General features: G+C 37.4%; 1 protein-coding gene across 15 annotated transcripts in view; it reads left to right on the top strand.

The window, feature by feature from the left end:
* The window catches only part of CREM (cAMP responsive element modulator), a 75,880-nt gene that overhangs the window by 4,971 nt on the left and 56,494 nt on the right, over positions 1-14,415 (top strand). For 14 of the 15 annotated variants that reach the window (XM_049099525.1, XM_049099522.1, XM_049099504.1 and 11 more), the window contains exon 2: positions 7,696-7,796. The exons of the other annotated variant lie outside the window; for it this stretch is intronic. In XM_049099525.1, the coding sequence (XP_048955482.1) occupies positions 7,753-7,796 (44 nt within the window). In that variant the 5' untranslated portion in view covers positions 7,696-7,752. The remainder of the gene's footprint in view (positions 1-7,695; positions 7,797-14,415) is intronic. 15 annotated transcript variants of the gene reach the window in all.

The raw sequence follows: 14,415 nt of genomic DNA, 5'->3' as shown, positions 1-14,415 counted from the left end.
GAATTTCCCCCAAAACCAGTGTTTGCTTGCTTGCTTGCTTGCTTGCTTGCTTTCTTTCTTTCTTTCTCTTTCTTCTTTCTTTTTCTTTCTTTCTTTCTTTTTCTTTTTTCCTTCCTTTTCTTCTTTCTTTCTTTCTCTTTCTTTCTTTCTCTCTCTTTTCTTTTCTCTTCTCTTCTCTTCTCTTCTCTTCTCTTCTCTTTTCTTTTTTCTTTTCTTTTCTTTTCTTTTCTTTTCTTCTTTTCTTTTTCTTCATGAGACACACAGAGAGAGAGGAGCAGGCTCCGTGCAGGGGACTCCAGGATCACACCCTGGGCAGAAGGCAGACGCTCAACCGCTGAGCTACCCAGGTGTCCCACAAAACCAGTATTTTCAAAGTTATCTTCTTGAAGCTTTTTTTTTTTTTGTAAACACAGCAGACTTAAAATTAGACCCTAACTACAGTTTTGTTTATAATTTCAAATAGCCTCAATTTTTTTCATTGGTAGCACAAAAGTGATGTTTTTTTTTTTTTGTTAAGTAATGTTTTAAAGTGGAATTTATATTCTAGCATTGATATGATAAAAGCTAGTTCAGGTATTGGGGAAACAATCATGCAAAAGACCCATGATACTATATATGGACAGTTGAGATGCTTTCACTTTTTAAAAAATTGATGGAAGTGTTAAAATTAACCTATTGAAGCATGTTTCTGGACTTAGAAAGGTAGCAGTTTTATTAATATACACAAAATAAGACCAATCTAGCTAAGTATAATAATGTTGAAATTCATTTCTCCGAACTTTAGCTAATAAAAGTGTCTTATCTACTCTTTCCCAGATTTACTAGTTAGTAGTCACTTATTGTACTTTGTGTAGATGTGTTTTGAAATGTATAAAATGCAGTAATGAAATAACGATACTGAACAAGAAAACCCTGCAATGACTTCAGTCGAGCAAATAATTCCTACAGAAGATTTTAAATTTTGTTTCCTTCCATGAAGTGGTGGTGGTGGTGGAGAGGATAGTATTTGGAGAGGTGGAGATAGACTATGGTTATTTGAATCTTATTTTTCATTTCCTTCTTACCAGCCAGTTTTGCTATTCATTGACTGTGAAATAGCCAAAAACAGAAGCCAGGTGGGGAATGAATTGAGAAAGAGATGCTGAAATAATTAATCCTTTGGTCTTTTTATAAAGACTTAAGATTTCTTAAATAATAGGTGTCTGAAGCAATTGAATTAGAGTAGCCTTGAATCTGTATTAGAAAGCCACATGATTTTCTGTATGATTCGTGTTTAAAATATTAAAGACATTATTTACACATGTTTCAATTATTTATAAGTACTACTCCTGGCTACTTCTGTTTTTACATAGAAGTGTGAAGAATGTTATTTGAAAGTTATTCTGAGACGCCTGGGTGGCTCAGCAGTTGAATGTTTGCCTTTGGCCCAGGGCACAATCCTGGAGTTCCGGGATCGAGTCCCACATGGAGCTCCCTGCGTGGAGCCTGCTTCTCCCTCTGCCTATGTCTCTGCCTCTCTCTTTGTCTCTCATGAATAAATAAATTAAATCTAAAAAAAAAATCACTATGATTTGTTATTCAACATATCTATCATCTTTAAAAAATTTTTAAAAAAATGTTATTCTAACTTTGTTTCACAATGATTACAAAACTTTAAATGTGGTATAATTTCCTGTCACTGCTATCCCACATTGTTTCTCCTTGTACTCTCATCTCCTTCGCCTAAGATTCATGATAAGCATAGGCTCATCCCTACCAACTTCAGGTATTTGGCTCTTTGAAAATACTTCTCTTTTCTAGCCAGCCCTATCTTCTCTCTACCTTTTGATTGATGTGATTGAAAAGAACAGCTTTATATGCACTTCATATTCTTCTTCCCTTATCTTTCAAGCTTTACTTGCTATTTAAATCAGGATTAACCTATGAAGATCTCCTACTTTCCCAATGAACTACAACTTTGCTTCATCCTGGAACCAGAGAAATGGATACATTTTTCTGTGGTCTCTTTCTCTTCCTGCTTCCAAGAGGGGTGTATCGCCTTTTATTCTATGTTCTTTTCTTTTTGTTTTTACTGTACTAATTGCAGTGTGGGGTATTTTTGTGTTTTTTGTTTTGTTTTGTTTTGTTTTTTCTCCCCTTCCTACAAAAATGATCTCAACGCATAATTTACAATTTCCATTTTTGGGTTCTTAAAAGCAGAGGAAGAACTTAGGTTGTTTTGCAATTGTCTTTATAAAGGACTCCACATATTTGTCATATTTCTCCAACATTTTATAGTTTTTTCCAACTAATATCTAGTTCAAAAGCAGTTTTTAAAAAGCAGTCTGCTGTTATTGTCTTTCCAAAGCATTCAACTTAATTTTCCTAGAAGTAACTCTATCTTTTAAATCTATTTAATGATTTAACATGCTAGTTAACAGAATTCCAAAATTACAACAGTAAGCATAGTTGGCATAATCAAGTTTGGTGATAAATATGATTAACTCTTGCTAATCATCCACTATAGCTGTTAGCAACAGAAGTGCTTGGAAACACTAGAGAATGGTCTTGTAGGCATTAGTTATTCTGTGGGTTTTATAGAAAAATGAGGAGAAAGTTGTTTCCATAAGCTTTTATGTCCTAGTAAAGTTGCCCAAGAAATTTTCTTACAATAATACCTGATTTTTCCAGAAAGTTAAATTGTAGTAGTAATGTAATTAACCACAGCATGGTAGGTGTTCACATTTTGTAAGTGTAAATATAATGATATTTTTCTTTAATCAGCATATTTTAAATACCTGTAATAGAGCTCTATATCAAGGGATATTTGGTAGCAATGAAATTAATTGACTCTGTGTGCCAGAGGGTGATTGGAGCAACACATAGACGAAGAGTAAGGTGAATACCAGATACTGTTTTGGTAATCAAACCTAACATATGATAGGAAATTTTTACCAGTATGATAAATGGCTTTTCTCCAGATTTAGCACAGAAATTCACATATAGGCAAAAGAATTTTGAACTCATTTTTCTCTTGTAGTGTAAGCTCTTATTTGCCTCTAATAAACTAATCTAAGATACACCTTTCCACTCTAAAAGAGAAAGTTTCCTTAGCAGATAGGACTTAAAAAAATAGTTTTATAGAAAACTTGTAGTGTACAGAACATTACATCAGTATACTTTGTGATTTTAGGCTTAAAAATTATAACTTGAGACTGTATCATGAGATATGATGAATTCAAGGGGTATGTTTTAGGCTAAATAGAATATATATTATAATAAGCTCAGTATGAGAACATTTGACATTTAACCATTTGACCTTTGACATTTAATATTAGGACATTTGAGCTCTTAACCATTCAGGTGTTTGTGTATGTGGGAGTAGGGGATCCTTTTTTTTTTTTTTTTTTTTAAGATTTCATTTAGTCAGGATCCCTGGGTGGCTCAGCGATTTAGCGCCTGCCTTCGGACCAGGGCGTGATCCTGGAGGCCCGGGATCGAGTCCCACATCAGGCTCCCTGCGTGGAGCCTGCTTCTCCCTCTGCCTGTGTCTCTGCCTCTCTCTCTCTCTCTCTCTGTGTCTCTCATGAATAAATAAATCTTAAAAAAAAAGATTTTTTTAAATCATGAGAGACAGAGAGGGAGGTAGAGACGTAGGCAGAGGGAGAAGCAGGCTCTCCCTGGGGAGTCCAATGCAGGACTCTATCCTAGGACCCTGGGATCATGCCCTGAGCCAAAGGTAGATGCTCAACCACTGAGCCATCCAGGTGCACTAGAGTGTGAGATCCTAAGTCAATCCTTGTTTATCAAAGAGTAGTATGTTCTAGGACATTAAAACCAGATTTGGGGTGAGATCAATAGTATAAAAAGCAGCTGAATTTTTCAAAATATTCACAGTTCATACTTTAGTAAAATGGGATCTCCTGCTTTTCAAATCAATACGGGGTAATTTTGAACCTGGAAAATTAATATAATGGAAAGGATGATGTACCTTAATTTGCATGCTTCTATAACTAAGTTTTATTAAGCCTCTACCAGGTACCTCAACTTGTAATGCTCAACTATGGCTATTGGAAGATTTTGAGTAAGGAAATAAATAGCATCTTTGGATTTGCATTTTTTTTAAAAAAAAGATTTTATTTATTTATTCATGAGAAACAGAAAGAGAGAGAGGGGGAAGTAGGCTCCCTGTGGGAATCCCAATGCAGGAAGGACTCTATCCCAGGACCCTCAGATCACGACCTGACCCGAAGGTAGAAGCTCAACCACTGCCATCCAGGTGCTCCTGGGTTTGCATTTTGAATAGTGTTGTTATCTAGTGGAGTTAAGAGGGGTTGAGAGGTTTGAGTGAGGTGAAGGTATTACAGGGAGAGACGAATTTCTTTATAGGGAGGCAGTTATTGCTTTAATCATGTCAATCATTTCAGAACTAAAGCAGTGGCAGTGATGATGGGGAAAATGAAGTCAAGAAATGGGAGATGCTATTATTAAGGCTGAGTAAGGTAGTGGTCCTTGCTTATATTCGAAAGAGTTGGACATTTTGTGTTTTTTTTTTTTTTTTTTTTTTTTTATTTATTGGTGTTCAATTTACTAACATACAGAATAACCCCCAGTGCCCGTCACCCATTCACTCCCACCCCCCGCCCTCCTCCCCTTCTACCACCCCTAGTTCGTTTCCCAGAGTTAGCAGTCTTTACGTTCTGTCTCCCTTTCTGATATTTCCCACACATTTCTTCTCCCTTCCCTTATATTCCTTTTCACTATTATCTATATTCCCCAAATGAATGAGAACATATAATGTTTGTCCTTCTCTGACTGACTTACTTCACTCAGCATAATACCCTCCAGTTCCATCCACGTTGAAGCAAATGGTGGGTATTTGTCATTTCTAATAGCTGAGTAATATTCCATTGTATACATAAACCACATCTTCTTTATCCATTCATCTTTCGTTGGACACCGAGGCTCCTTCCACAGTTTGGCTATAGTGGCCATTGCTGCTAGAAACATCGGGGTGCAGGTGTCCCGGCGTTTCATTGCATTTGTATCTTTGGGGTAAATCCCCAACAGTGCAATTGCTGGGTCGTAGGGCAGGTATATTTTTAACTGTTTGAGGAACCTCCACACAGTTTTCCAGAGTGGCTGCACCAGTTCACATTCCCACCAACAGTGTAAGAGTGTTCCCTTTTCTCCGCATCCTCTCCAACATTTGTTGTTTCCTGCCTTGTTAATTTTCCCCATTCTCACTGGTGTGAGGTGGTATCTCATTGTAGTTTTGATTTGTATTTCCCTGATGGCAAGTGATGCAGAGCATTTTCTCATATGCATGTTGGCCATGTCTATGTCTTCCTCTGTGAGATTTCTGTTCATGTCTTTTGCCCATTTCATGATTGGATTGTTTGTTTCTTTGGTGTTGAGTTTAATAAGTTCTTTATAGATCTTGGAAACTAGCCCTTTATCTGATATGTCATTTGCAAATATATTCTCCCATTCTGTAGGTTGTCTTTGAGTTTTTGTTACATTTTCTCCTCACAAAACAATCTTCATTTGACAGGAAAGAATGCTTGGAAAAATTTACAGTTGTCAGGATCATATAGCCAATAAGTGATAGAACTCAGTAATGCCCAGATCAGCTCAGTAATGCCCAGTGCCAGTGTTTTTTATGCCACACACTATTGCTATCACTAGACCACGTTGCTCCTCAGGAATTGAGTAATGAAGGGAGAGGAGGACTCCCAGATGGAGTGGCTGAGTCAGTGTTGATGTCACTCACTGAGATGAGAGTACAGCAAGAGGAGAGATGCAAAGTGAGGGCATTGAGGTTATATTTGAACATTTGGGGCTTGAGGATCTGTGAGCAAATCACTAAGAGATATCTAATAGGCAGATGCATATGGGCTGGAGCTCAAGAGTGAGAAGTCCAGGCTGTAGATGAGATCTGAGACTGACCAAATGAGGATGAGCTAGGGAGCCTGTGTAGGAGGTAGATTTGGGGGATGCGAAACCTGGAAATACCAGTCTCTCAGGAGCAAGCAGAGAAGACTGAGGACGAAGGACTGGATAATTTGGAAGAAAAGCATGAACACAGTGTTCCAAAGAGTTTAATCAGGAAAAATTTGGGGAGAATAGGAAATGCTGTAGGGATATAAGGAAGATAGATTTGGCAAGCAAGCAATCAACCTGTGATGACTTAGAGAATAGTTGGGATGAAATTATTCTTTGATGAGCCTGAATCAGAATCAGTTTTATCTGATGGTCATTATTCTGGTGTGAGACTAGTTATTTTCTCTTCTGACATCTTGTGGCTGTGGTGGCTGGAAGCTGCTACTTTCTTCAATGCTGATTGCCTCTGGCTGTTCCTGGACTTTAGTGAATACCTTTTGCTACTTTTTGAATCCTGGACCATAAGAATGTATTACTCATTCAAAAATTAAAGAAAATTCCAAGAGAAATATAGAAATGAGCATTTACGCCTCTTTTTATGTGGTGTCATAATCATTATTATTCAAATAATATTATGAATATTTTTTGTTTAAATGTCTGTCTCCCTCATGAAATTGTAATCTCCTGAAGAATGGGGACATTTATCTGCCTCTGTGCCTAGCACAAAGAAAGGCCTGACATATCATGGGTGCCAGTCACTGTTTAATAAATAAATGGTCTCTGCCTTGTAGGCTATACAATTTTTATGGAAGATAAGATTCCCAATGTAAAACACCAGTGGAATATAACAGAGTAAGTTTAATCCAAAGGAATGGCACCATCCTTGCTTTTTGTTTATGTTGTAAGTAACCTGGTTCAAATGTCCTACCATCTCTTGTCCATCTGCTGAAAGATGGGGGACAGTTGGTAGCTATAACCATTGTCCTTGTGCCCATGGGCAAACCTCCTGGCTCAGTTTTACAATGACTAGGATGGTATGATACTATTTTAGAGGGGGCCACTTAGGAAAGAGCCCTGAAAACAGCATGTCTGTGGCTAAGCACCACCATTGCTGGCCAAGATGCCTAGAAGATACTCAGGGCTGTGCATATTCGTTCTTTCCACTTCTACAGTAAATTAAGGACTCTTAGTTCCTTTGTCTTTCTCTTTGCCAGTTTTACTTCATTCAGAGTGTCAACTGTATATTTAGATATTAGTAAAAAAAAATGGGGTTTAGTTGCTAGAGTGTATAAAATAGCTTTTTAAGTGGACTACAGGCTATTGGAGAAGATTTTAAAATAAGTATTAATATTTTGTTTGGAGTTAAAATTCTTTGACAAAAGCCAGTTTTGAACGTAAGGTAAATAAAAAATGGTTGGCAAGTTTGTTGCAGTGGAATGAAATTTAAGAAAATGATAAAAAGAAGAAAATGATAAATTCACTCAGTTTATTAAGTGATTATTATTTTAAAATAGAGCTGATACCTTGAGCTTTATGTAGTGTATATTATTCAGATAGCTCTGCTCTATATTCAGTAGGAAATAACCTGATATATAGCACATGATTTACATTTTTTGAATTTTTTTCCCCAGAAGATAAGAAAATCGCAAAGAAGTAAGATTGAAAAAATACAGTTTTCAGCTTTCTAGTTTGTTTTTTCAGTTTTACAGAAATTAGGATATTCTGGGGGGTATTCTTCTGGTGTAGTTTTGAGAGATTTTCTTTTTTTTTTAAAGATTTTATTTTTTTAAATAAAATTTGTGATCTCCCAATTCAATTATAATTTTACTGCAGGATAAATAAAGAAGAAAACGGTGAAGGAACAAAGCATTGATTACAGATGTCTTAATAATGAGCAAATGTAGCAGGAAAAAATATATTAAGACAAATCTAAGGTAGGTGGATATATATTTTTCTGTTCTTTTGAAAGTTCTGCTTAGAGAGTTAAAAGTTAAAATAATGGATAATTGAATGATGTATACATGTAGACATGCATCCATGAATGTATATATGTGTGTGTGTATGTATATAATGCTAATAAAGTATGATAAAATGTACCCAAAGTGTGCAGCCATTCAGTTAAAGTGTTCATTGTCTACCTATACCCTGTTAGGCAGTGGCGGGGGGGAGGGGAGTGGACATTGACATTCAGCTGGTGTCACATACTGGCCTTTTCATTTAGAAAGGAGACCATACATAAGGGTGTGAACAGAGTTTTAGTTTTCTTCCTTCCTTGCCTTTAAGCTGTACTTGTACCTAACATAAAACAGAACAGAGTCCCTACCAATTTTTTACAAAAATCCAGATAGAATTTTTCAAGTTTTCTTTCAACTGCTTTCAGAGACATTCTGGTTTATCAGTTGGATCTAGCTTTTTTTATTTATTCATGAGAGACACGGAGAGAGAGAGGCAGAGATATAGGCAGAGAGAGAAGCAGACTCCATGCAGGGAGCCCAATGTGGGACTTGATCCTGGGACTCCAGGATCATGCCCTGAGACAAAGGCAGATGCTCAACTGCTGAGCCACCCAGCCGTCCCATGGATCTAGCTTTAAAAAGAAAATAAATTTCTCTGACATTCTTTTTACAAATAAAGAATAGAAACAATTAATAATACTTTTTCCTTTTGTAGCTGAATTCTATTTTTAAAATTTTACAAGGGCAAATATCATTGCTTTGAGTGTAGTTTGTCTTTGCAAATGGGAGACAGCTAAAATTTTAGAAGTTTGGTAGTTAGAACACCTTAATTATAACTAAGAAACTGCCTTTGTCTTATTTTTCATTTAGATAGATTTGCTCTGTATTTCCCTTTTTCTTTTTCTCTTGTCTTTTAAGAACACTTTCCTAGATACCAGTGATAGCATTCCTTTAAAATGTTTTTCCTCTTCCCATTTTTCTTCTATTTTTATATGTTCTTGACACATAGGGATTCCTATAAGTTTGATCATTAATTGCCTCAGTATTTCTATAATTGTAAATGTAACTTTTATGAATATATTCCTTTGTGTTCATTTCTTGAAGATATGTAATATGTTGTCTACCTATTGTGCTGTGCTGTACAGACAGTACTATATTGTTGTACTTCAGTATTTTGGGGAATTATTGCACTATAATGTAGATGTTCTATTAAAGTTCTAGAAAATAACAGAGTAAGCAAATACAGTTCTACCCCTCTAAAAGTAGTTCAATCTAGAAGTCTTTGAAAATTATGCTAATAGATGGATCCTATTATTTTAAAACATATACCTTAACATTTTATTAAACTGAATCCTAATATATTCAGGACATTTTGGGGGTAACATTCATTTTTCTATCAAAGAAGAAAATGATTTGCTAGAGAATATAAAGATTTCAGAATATTTAACCTTCATAAGAAAAGAATATTGCTACTACTATCAACCATTTTAAATATGCCTATTTTAGCAATCTTTTTTTTAAGTATTTCTTTTAAGATTTTATTCATTTATTCGTGAGAGACACAGAGAGGGGCAGAGACATAGGCAGAAGGAGAAACAGACTCCCCCGGAGAGCCCGATGTGGGACTCGATTTCCTGTCCTGGAAATCACGCCCTGAGCCAAAGGCAGATGCTCAACCACTGAGCCACCCAGGCATCCCCATTTTAGCAAACTTTATCTGTTTTTTAGATTGTGGAAGTTAATGTTTGCCAGTATTTTGCTTGCTGTTAGTTTATAGTGCTTAATGGACTTTTTGTTTTAGTTTCTTATTGTTTCATCTTAGGTCTTTGTTTTTAAATATTTTATAACTTATGATTACTAATTGGTCTTTCTAATAAGGATTATTGTTTAAGATTAATATATTGCTCAATTAATTTATAGATTATTAACTTTAGTACAACTGTGTTTAACGTTTGATATAGAAAGTGAGATTTGGGGGAAATATTCTTGGATACATTTCTTTGGTTTTGACTATAAAGTATATAGTGAACAATGAAGGATTATAATAGAGAGATACTGTTTGAAAATGCCTACTATGTTGCTTGACCCATGTTGAACATTTAATTCTTAGTTGAATCTTTTCCCCTGAATCCTGCCCTGGCATTAGTTTTTAGTGGGTTTAGGAGACTGTACCAGAGAGCAGTTGGATTTTGATCAGTAGTAGAATAAACAGGCTTGAAAATAATAGGATATATATTTTAAATTGATAGCACTGGCTTTAGTTTTCTGTAGATGATTTTTGCCTTCAAATACATTTATTTCTTATTTTTTAAAAAATATTCTTTCTTTTAAGTCATCTTTGCACCCAATGTGGGGCTGTATCACAAGCCTGAAATCAGGAATTGCATGCTCTACCCACTGAGCCAGCCAGGCACCCCTCAAATAAATTTATTTTAGTATCAAACTTTTAGTGAATGATATATACTGGGCACTATACTAGGCAGTCTAGGAGAATACAAATTAGAGTCTCTACATCCTAGTGTGAAAGACAAAGCCTATCTGGATGAAGAATGTAACAACAATTGCAGCATGATCAAGAGCACATCTGTATTATAAAATGTTGTCTAAACTGGAAAACTCAGGACACGGGCTGTGGAGTCATAATCACAAGACCTCTTGTTCACAGTCTTCATGCTATCTATTATGTGCCCTGTAGAAAGTCATTTAATCTCTCTAAACTTTATTTTCTTTTTATCATTTTAGTGACATCTGACAGTGGCATAGTCTTCCCAAGTAGTTGATTAGTTGGATTATTTAACAATTATGGTAGATTCTGTACTATGCATTAGGAAGACATGAGTTGCTTACACTAGTGTTAGTGCTTTGTGAATGAATGTATTATATGCTAGACAAGTGCTATAATGGAAGTATTGCATAAAATGCTTTGGGACCTCAGAACAGAATAACTAATTCTGCCCAAGGCTATTAGAATAGGCTTTTGAAAGAAGGTGTCCTTCAGCCAGACCTTATAAAAACTGGTAGGAATTTGCCTGTTGGATACAGAAGGGGTGACGGGCAGTTCAGGATGAGAGAAGAACAGATATAAAAGATTAGAACTGGGAGAGTAGGATGTGTATTTCAAAGAAATGCCTAAAATGGAGGCCAGAATGCAGAATTGGAGAAGAATGGAGTGACTGGAAATGGGGACATAAAAGTAAAATGGGTTCACGTTGTGAAAGAGATTGAATGGCAGTTTGGTTTGGTAATTGAGAATACGGACTCTGGAAAAAGAACAGTTCAGAACCTGCCTATGCCACTCAGATCAGATCAGATCAGATTGGTGGCAAGATGAGGTTCATAACCTCGTTATGCCTCCTTTTCATTATCTCTAAAAGAAGAACTATCCTGATCTTATAAAGTTGTAAAGGATTAAAACCAGTAGGCTTTTACCACATGGTAATCAACAGATGATTGTTGTGGTTATGATTATTTTAAGTAGTTTGAATTTTATCCTATACTTAATAGGAAGCTACTGAAGAGTTTTAAGCAGAGAAGTGTTTTAAGCAGAAATGTATGCTTGCAAAAGAGAACTGTTGATATGGATTGAAATAGAGAGATTGAGCAGTGATTGACAAAGGGACTAACTTGTTCTTTAACAGGTGGAGTCATCATACTTGGTAAGGTCACTGTAGGAAATGAAAGAGAGAAGGTCTCAGAGATGATACCCAGGTTATCACTTGATGGATAGTGAAGCCCCATTTCCTGAGAAACTCAGAGCAGGAATATATTTGTGAAAGAAAAAGAGGAGATTAGTTCTGGACCCGTTGCTTTTGAGGTACCAAAGGGCACCTATTTGGAGATGTTAGATGGACATTTGAATATATGATTTTGGAATTCAAGAGAGACCTCTGGGCTAGAGATCTAGATTTTTTTTTTAAGATTTTATTTATTTATTCATGAGAGAGAGAGAGAGAGAGAGAGATAGGCAGAGGGAGAAGCAGGCTGTCTGCAGAAGCCTGATGTGGGACTGGATCCCAGACTCCGAGATCACACCCTGAGTCAAAGGCAGATGCTCAACCACTGAGCTACCCAGGCAGTCCTAGAGATCTAGATTTGAGGGTGATAAGCCTGAAACTGGTGTTCAAAACTAGAGAAATGGATGACAGTACACAAAGGGAGATTTGAGAGCGAGGTGAGAAGGCTAAACAGAGCCTGGAAGACATGCAATGTGAGGATTGACATAGAGTAAGAAAAGGATTAGCAAAGGGGCTTGTGGAGGAGTTGTCAGAGAATCAGGTGAAAGCAGAAAATGCAATATGATGACATCAAGAATGAAGATGTCAACAGTTTTTAATACTATTGCGGGATTTAATACTTAAATACTATTTAAGTCCAGATAGGATTTAAAATAATGTTAGATTTAGTGACAGAGATTGGTTACCTTTGCTAGAGAAGTTGAGTGAAGCAGAAACCAGTTTAGGGTTGTCCAGGAATAGGTGGGGGAGGTAAAGAAATGGAGATACTGTTGGAAATTCAGTAATGTAGTTTAGCAGGGAGAGAAAGAAGAGAAGTTCAGGACAATAGCCAGAAAAGGACTTCTAGTTCAGTGGATTTGTGTGTGTGTTTGAGATTGAAGAGATTTGAAATGGTAAGATTGCTGCCCATTTGAGGTTGAAAACCATGAATTCAGTAGTCTTAATAATACTGTTTTTTTAATTTTATTCAGTATTGTTCATCAGCCTTGGTGAAGGCATAGAGAAGATAGAATAGGCTTATCTGATACTGATATTTACTATGTAGATACAACGGAAAGAGAAGGGACGACAGAATTTAGAATATTGGGAAACCATAATTAAAATGAGAAACCATGGATTCCAAGCTGAATAGGATGGGATATGAAGAAAGTGGAAGCTGATAGAGAAAGTGGTGTGGAGATGTCAGTGTGGTGTGATGGGAATAATCGAGGGTGGGTATAAGTTGGGGGGATAAGATGTAGTCAAGAATGGCATTTCAGAATTAAATATTTCAGAGGTGGAGCAGTTTTGGGCACAGACTAGGTCCAGTATATGACCAGCTAAGCAGATGGCTAAAGTGGAGTAGAGAAAGCCTTGGACTGTGATATCAGGGCTGGGCAGGGGTCCTTTCTTTGAGTGTTGAACATAACAGAATAAAGGAGAGGAAAGCTTTTTTTTTTTTTTTTTAAAGATTTATTTATTTATTTGAGCACACATGCATGAGCAGGGGGATGGATGGGCAGGGAAGAGGAAGGGAGAGAATCTCAAGCAGACTCCCTGCTGAGGGTGGGCCAGTGCAGGGCTCACTCTCACTATCCTGAGATCCTGATGTGAACTGAAATCAAGAGTCAGCTGCTTAACTGACTGAGCCACTCAGGCGCCCTGGAGAGGAAAGCTTCTAAGTCAAGTGCCAAAGTCTTCGGTTTGCATCCCATCCTGAATATGAGTAGAAAATGATTATCAGAGATACCTGGGTGGCTCAGCAGTTGAGCATCTGCCTTTGGCTTAGGGCCTCAGAGCCTCAGGGCATAATCCTGGGGTTCTAGGATCCAGTCCTGCCTTGGGCTCTTGTGGGGAGCCTGCTTTTCCCTCTGCCTGTGTCTCTGCCTCTCTCTGTGTCTCTCATGAATAAATGAAATCTTTTAAAAAATGATTATCACGGGAATGAATATAGGATGGTATACCTGATAACTTTGGGCTCAACGGAACAGGGGTTTTTACAAAGACAGAGGAGGAACAGCTGAGAAATAGTAGTGGGGATCAAAGAGGATACCAGGTCGACATTCTGATTCTGATTAGGTATAGGAAGATAAGCTGCTGCCTATTGAGAGGTCAGGTGGTGGTGGGGAAAGAGGTTGTGATGGGAGTTACACATAGCACATTGCAAGGGCTTGGGAGGAGAATAGGAGTAGAAGTAAGCAACTGAATTATGAGGGGAAAGGAAGCACTAGTTATAAGAGGGACAATGAGGTGAGGGCGGAGCCTTCATCTCTGACAGTGACTGGGGAAACAGGAATATGAGGTGTTAATGGATGTGATTCTGGCATAGGTGAAGGGTCATCATGGTTTAGTCATGGTTTACAGGGAGGCCAAATGTGACTTGTAGTCTTCAGAATGGATGGCAGCAGTCGTGAGGAGTAGCAAGTTGGCAGCTTGGTCCAGTGTTGGGATAGGAGGTTATACTAGATAATGCCACATGTGGCTGGGAGGATGAATGGGAATGGCCTCTGACCTTCCATTTCTGCCTTTCTTTACTAGGAGGCTCAGGGCCTAATGGCATCCTGATTTGTCTGCTACTTAGCTCTGTGGATTTTTGTCACTGATCTGGTACTGACTCGCATGTAGACACATGCTTATAGCTTGTTGCTTTGGTGCTTGAGTGAGTAGTGATGCTCTTGATTAAAGGAAGGAATAGAAGGGAACGGGCAGGTATCTGAAAACTGCAGATTGAGATGCTTCATAGGAGGGGAGTGTGCACAAGTACAGAGTTGGGAATCCTCTGCGTGTAGGATTGAAGAAGCTGGAGTATGTGGATTGAAAAAAAGAAAAGGACAAAGGGTTGGACTCTGGGAAGTATCCAGAAAAAACAGGAGCAATTGAGGCGA

This window comes from Canis lupus, chromosome 2 (genome assembly GCF_003254725.2).
Source record: "Canis lupus dingo isolate Sandy chromosome 2, ASM325472v2, whole genome shotgun sequence".
Lineage (NCBI taxonomy): Eukaryota > Metazoa > Chordata > Mammalia > Carnivora > Canidae > Canis > Canis lupus.
Note: the sequence above shows the minus strand (reverse complement) of the source record. Positions and strands in the feature narration are given on the sequence as shown.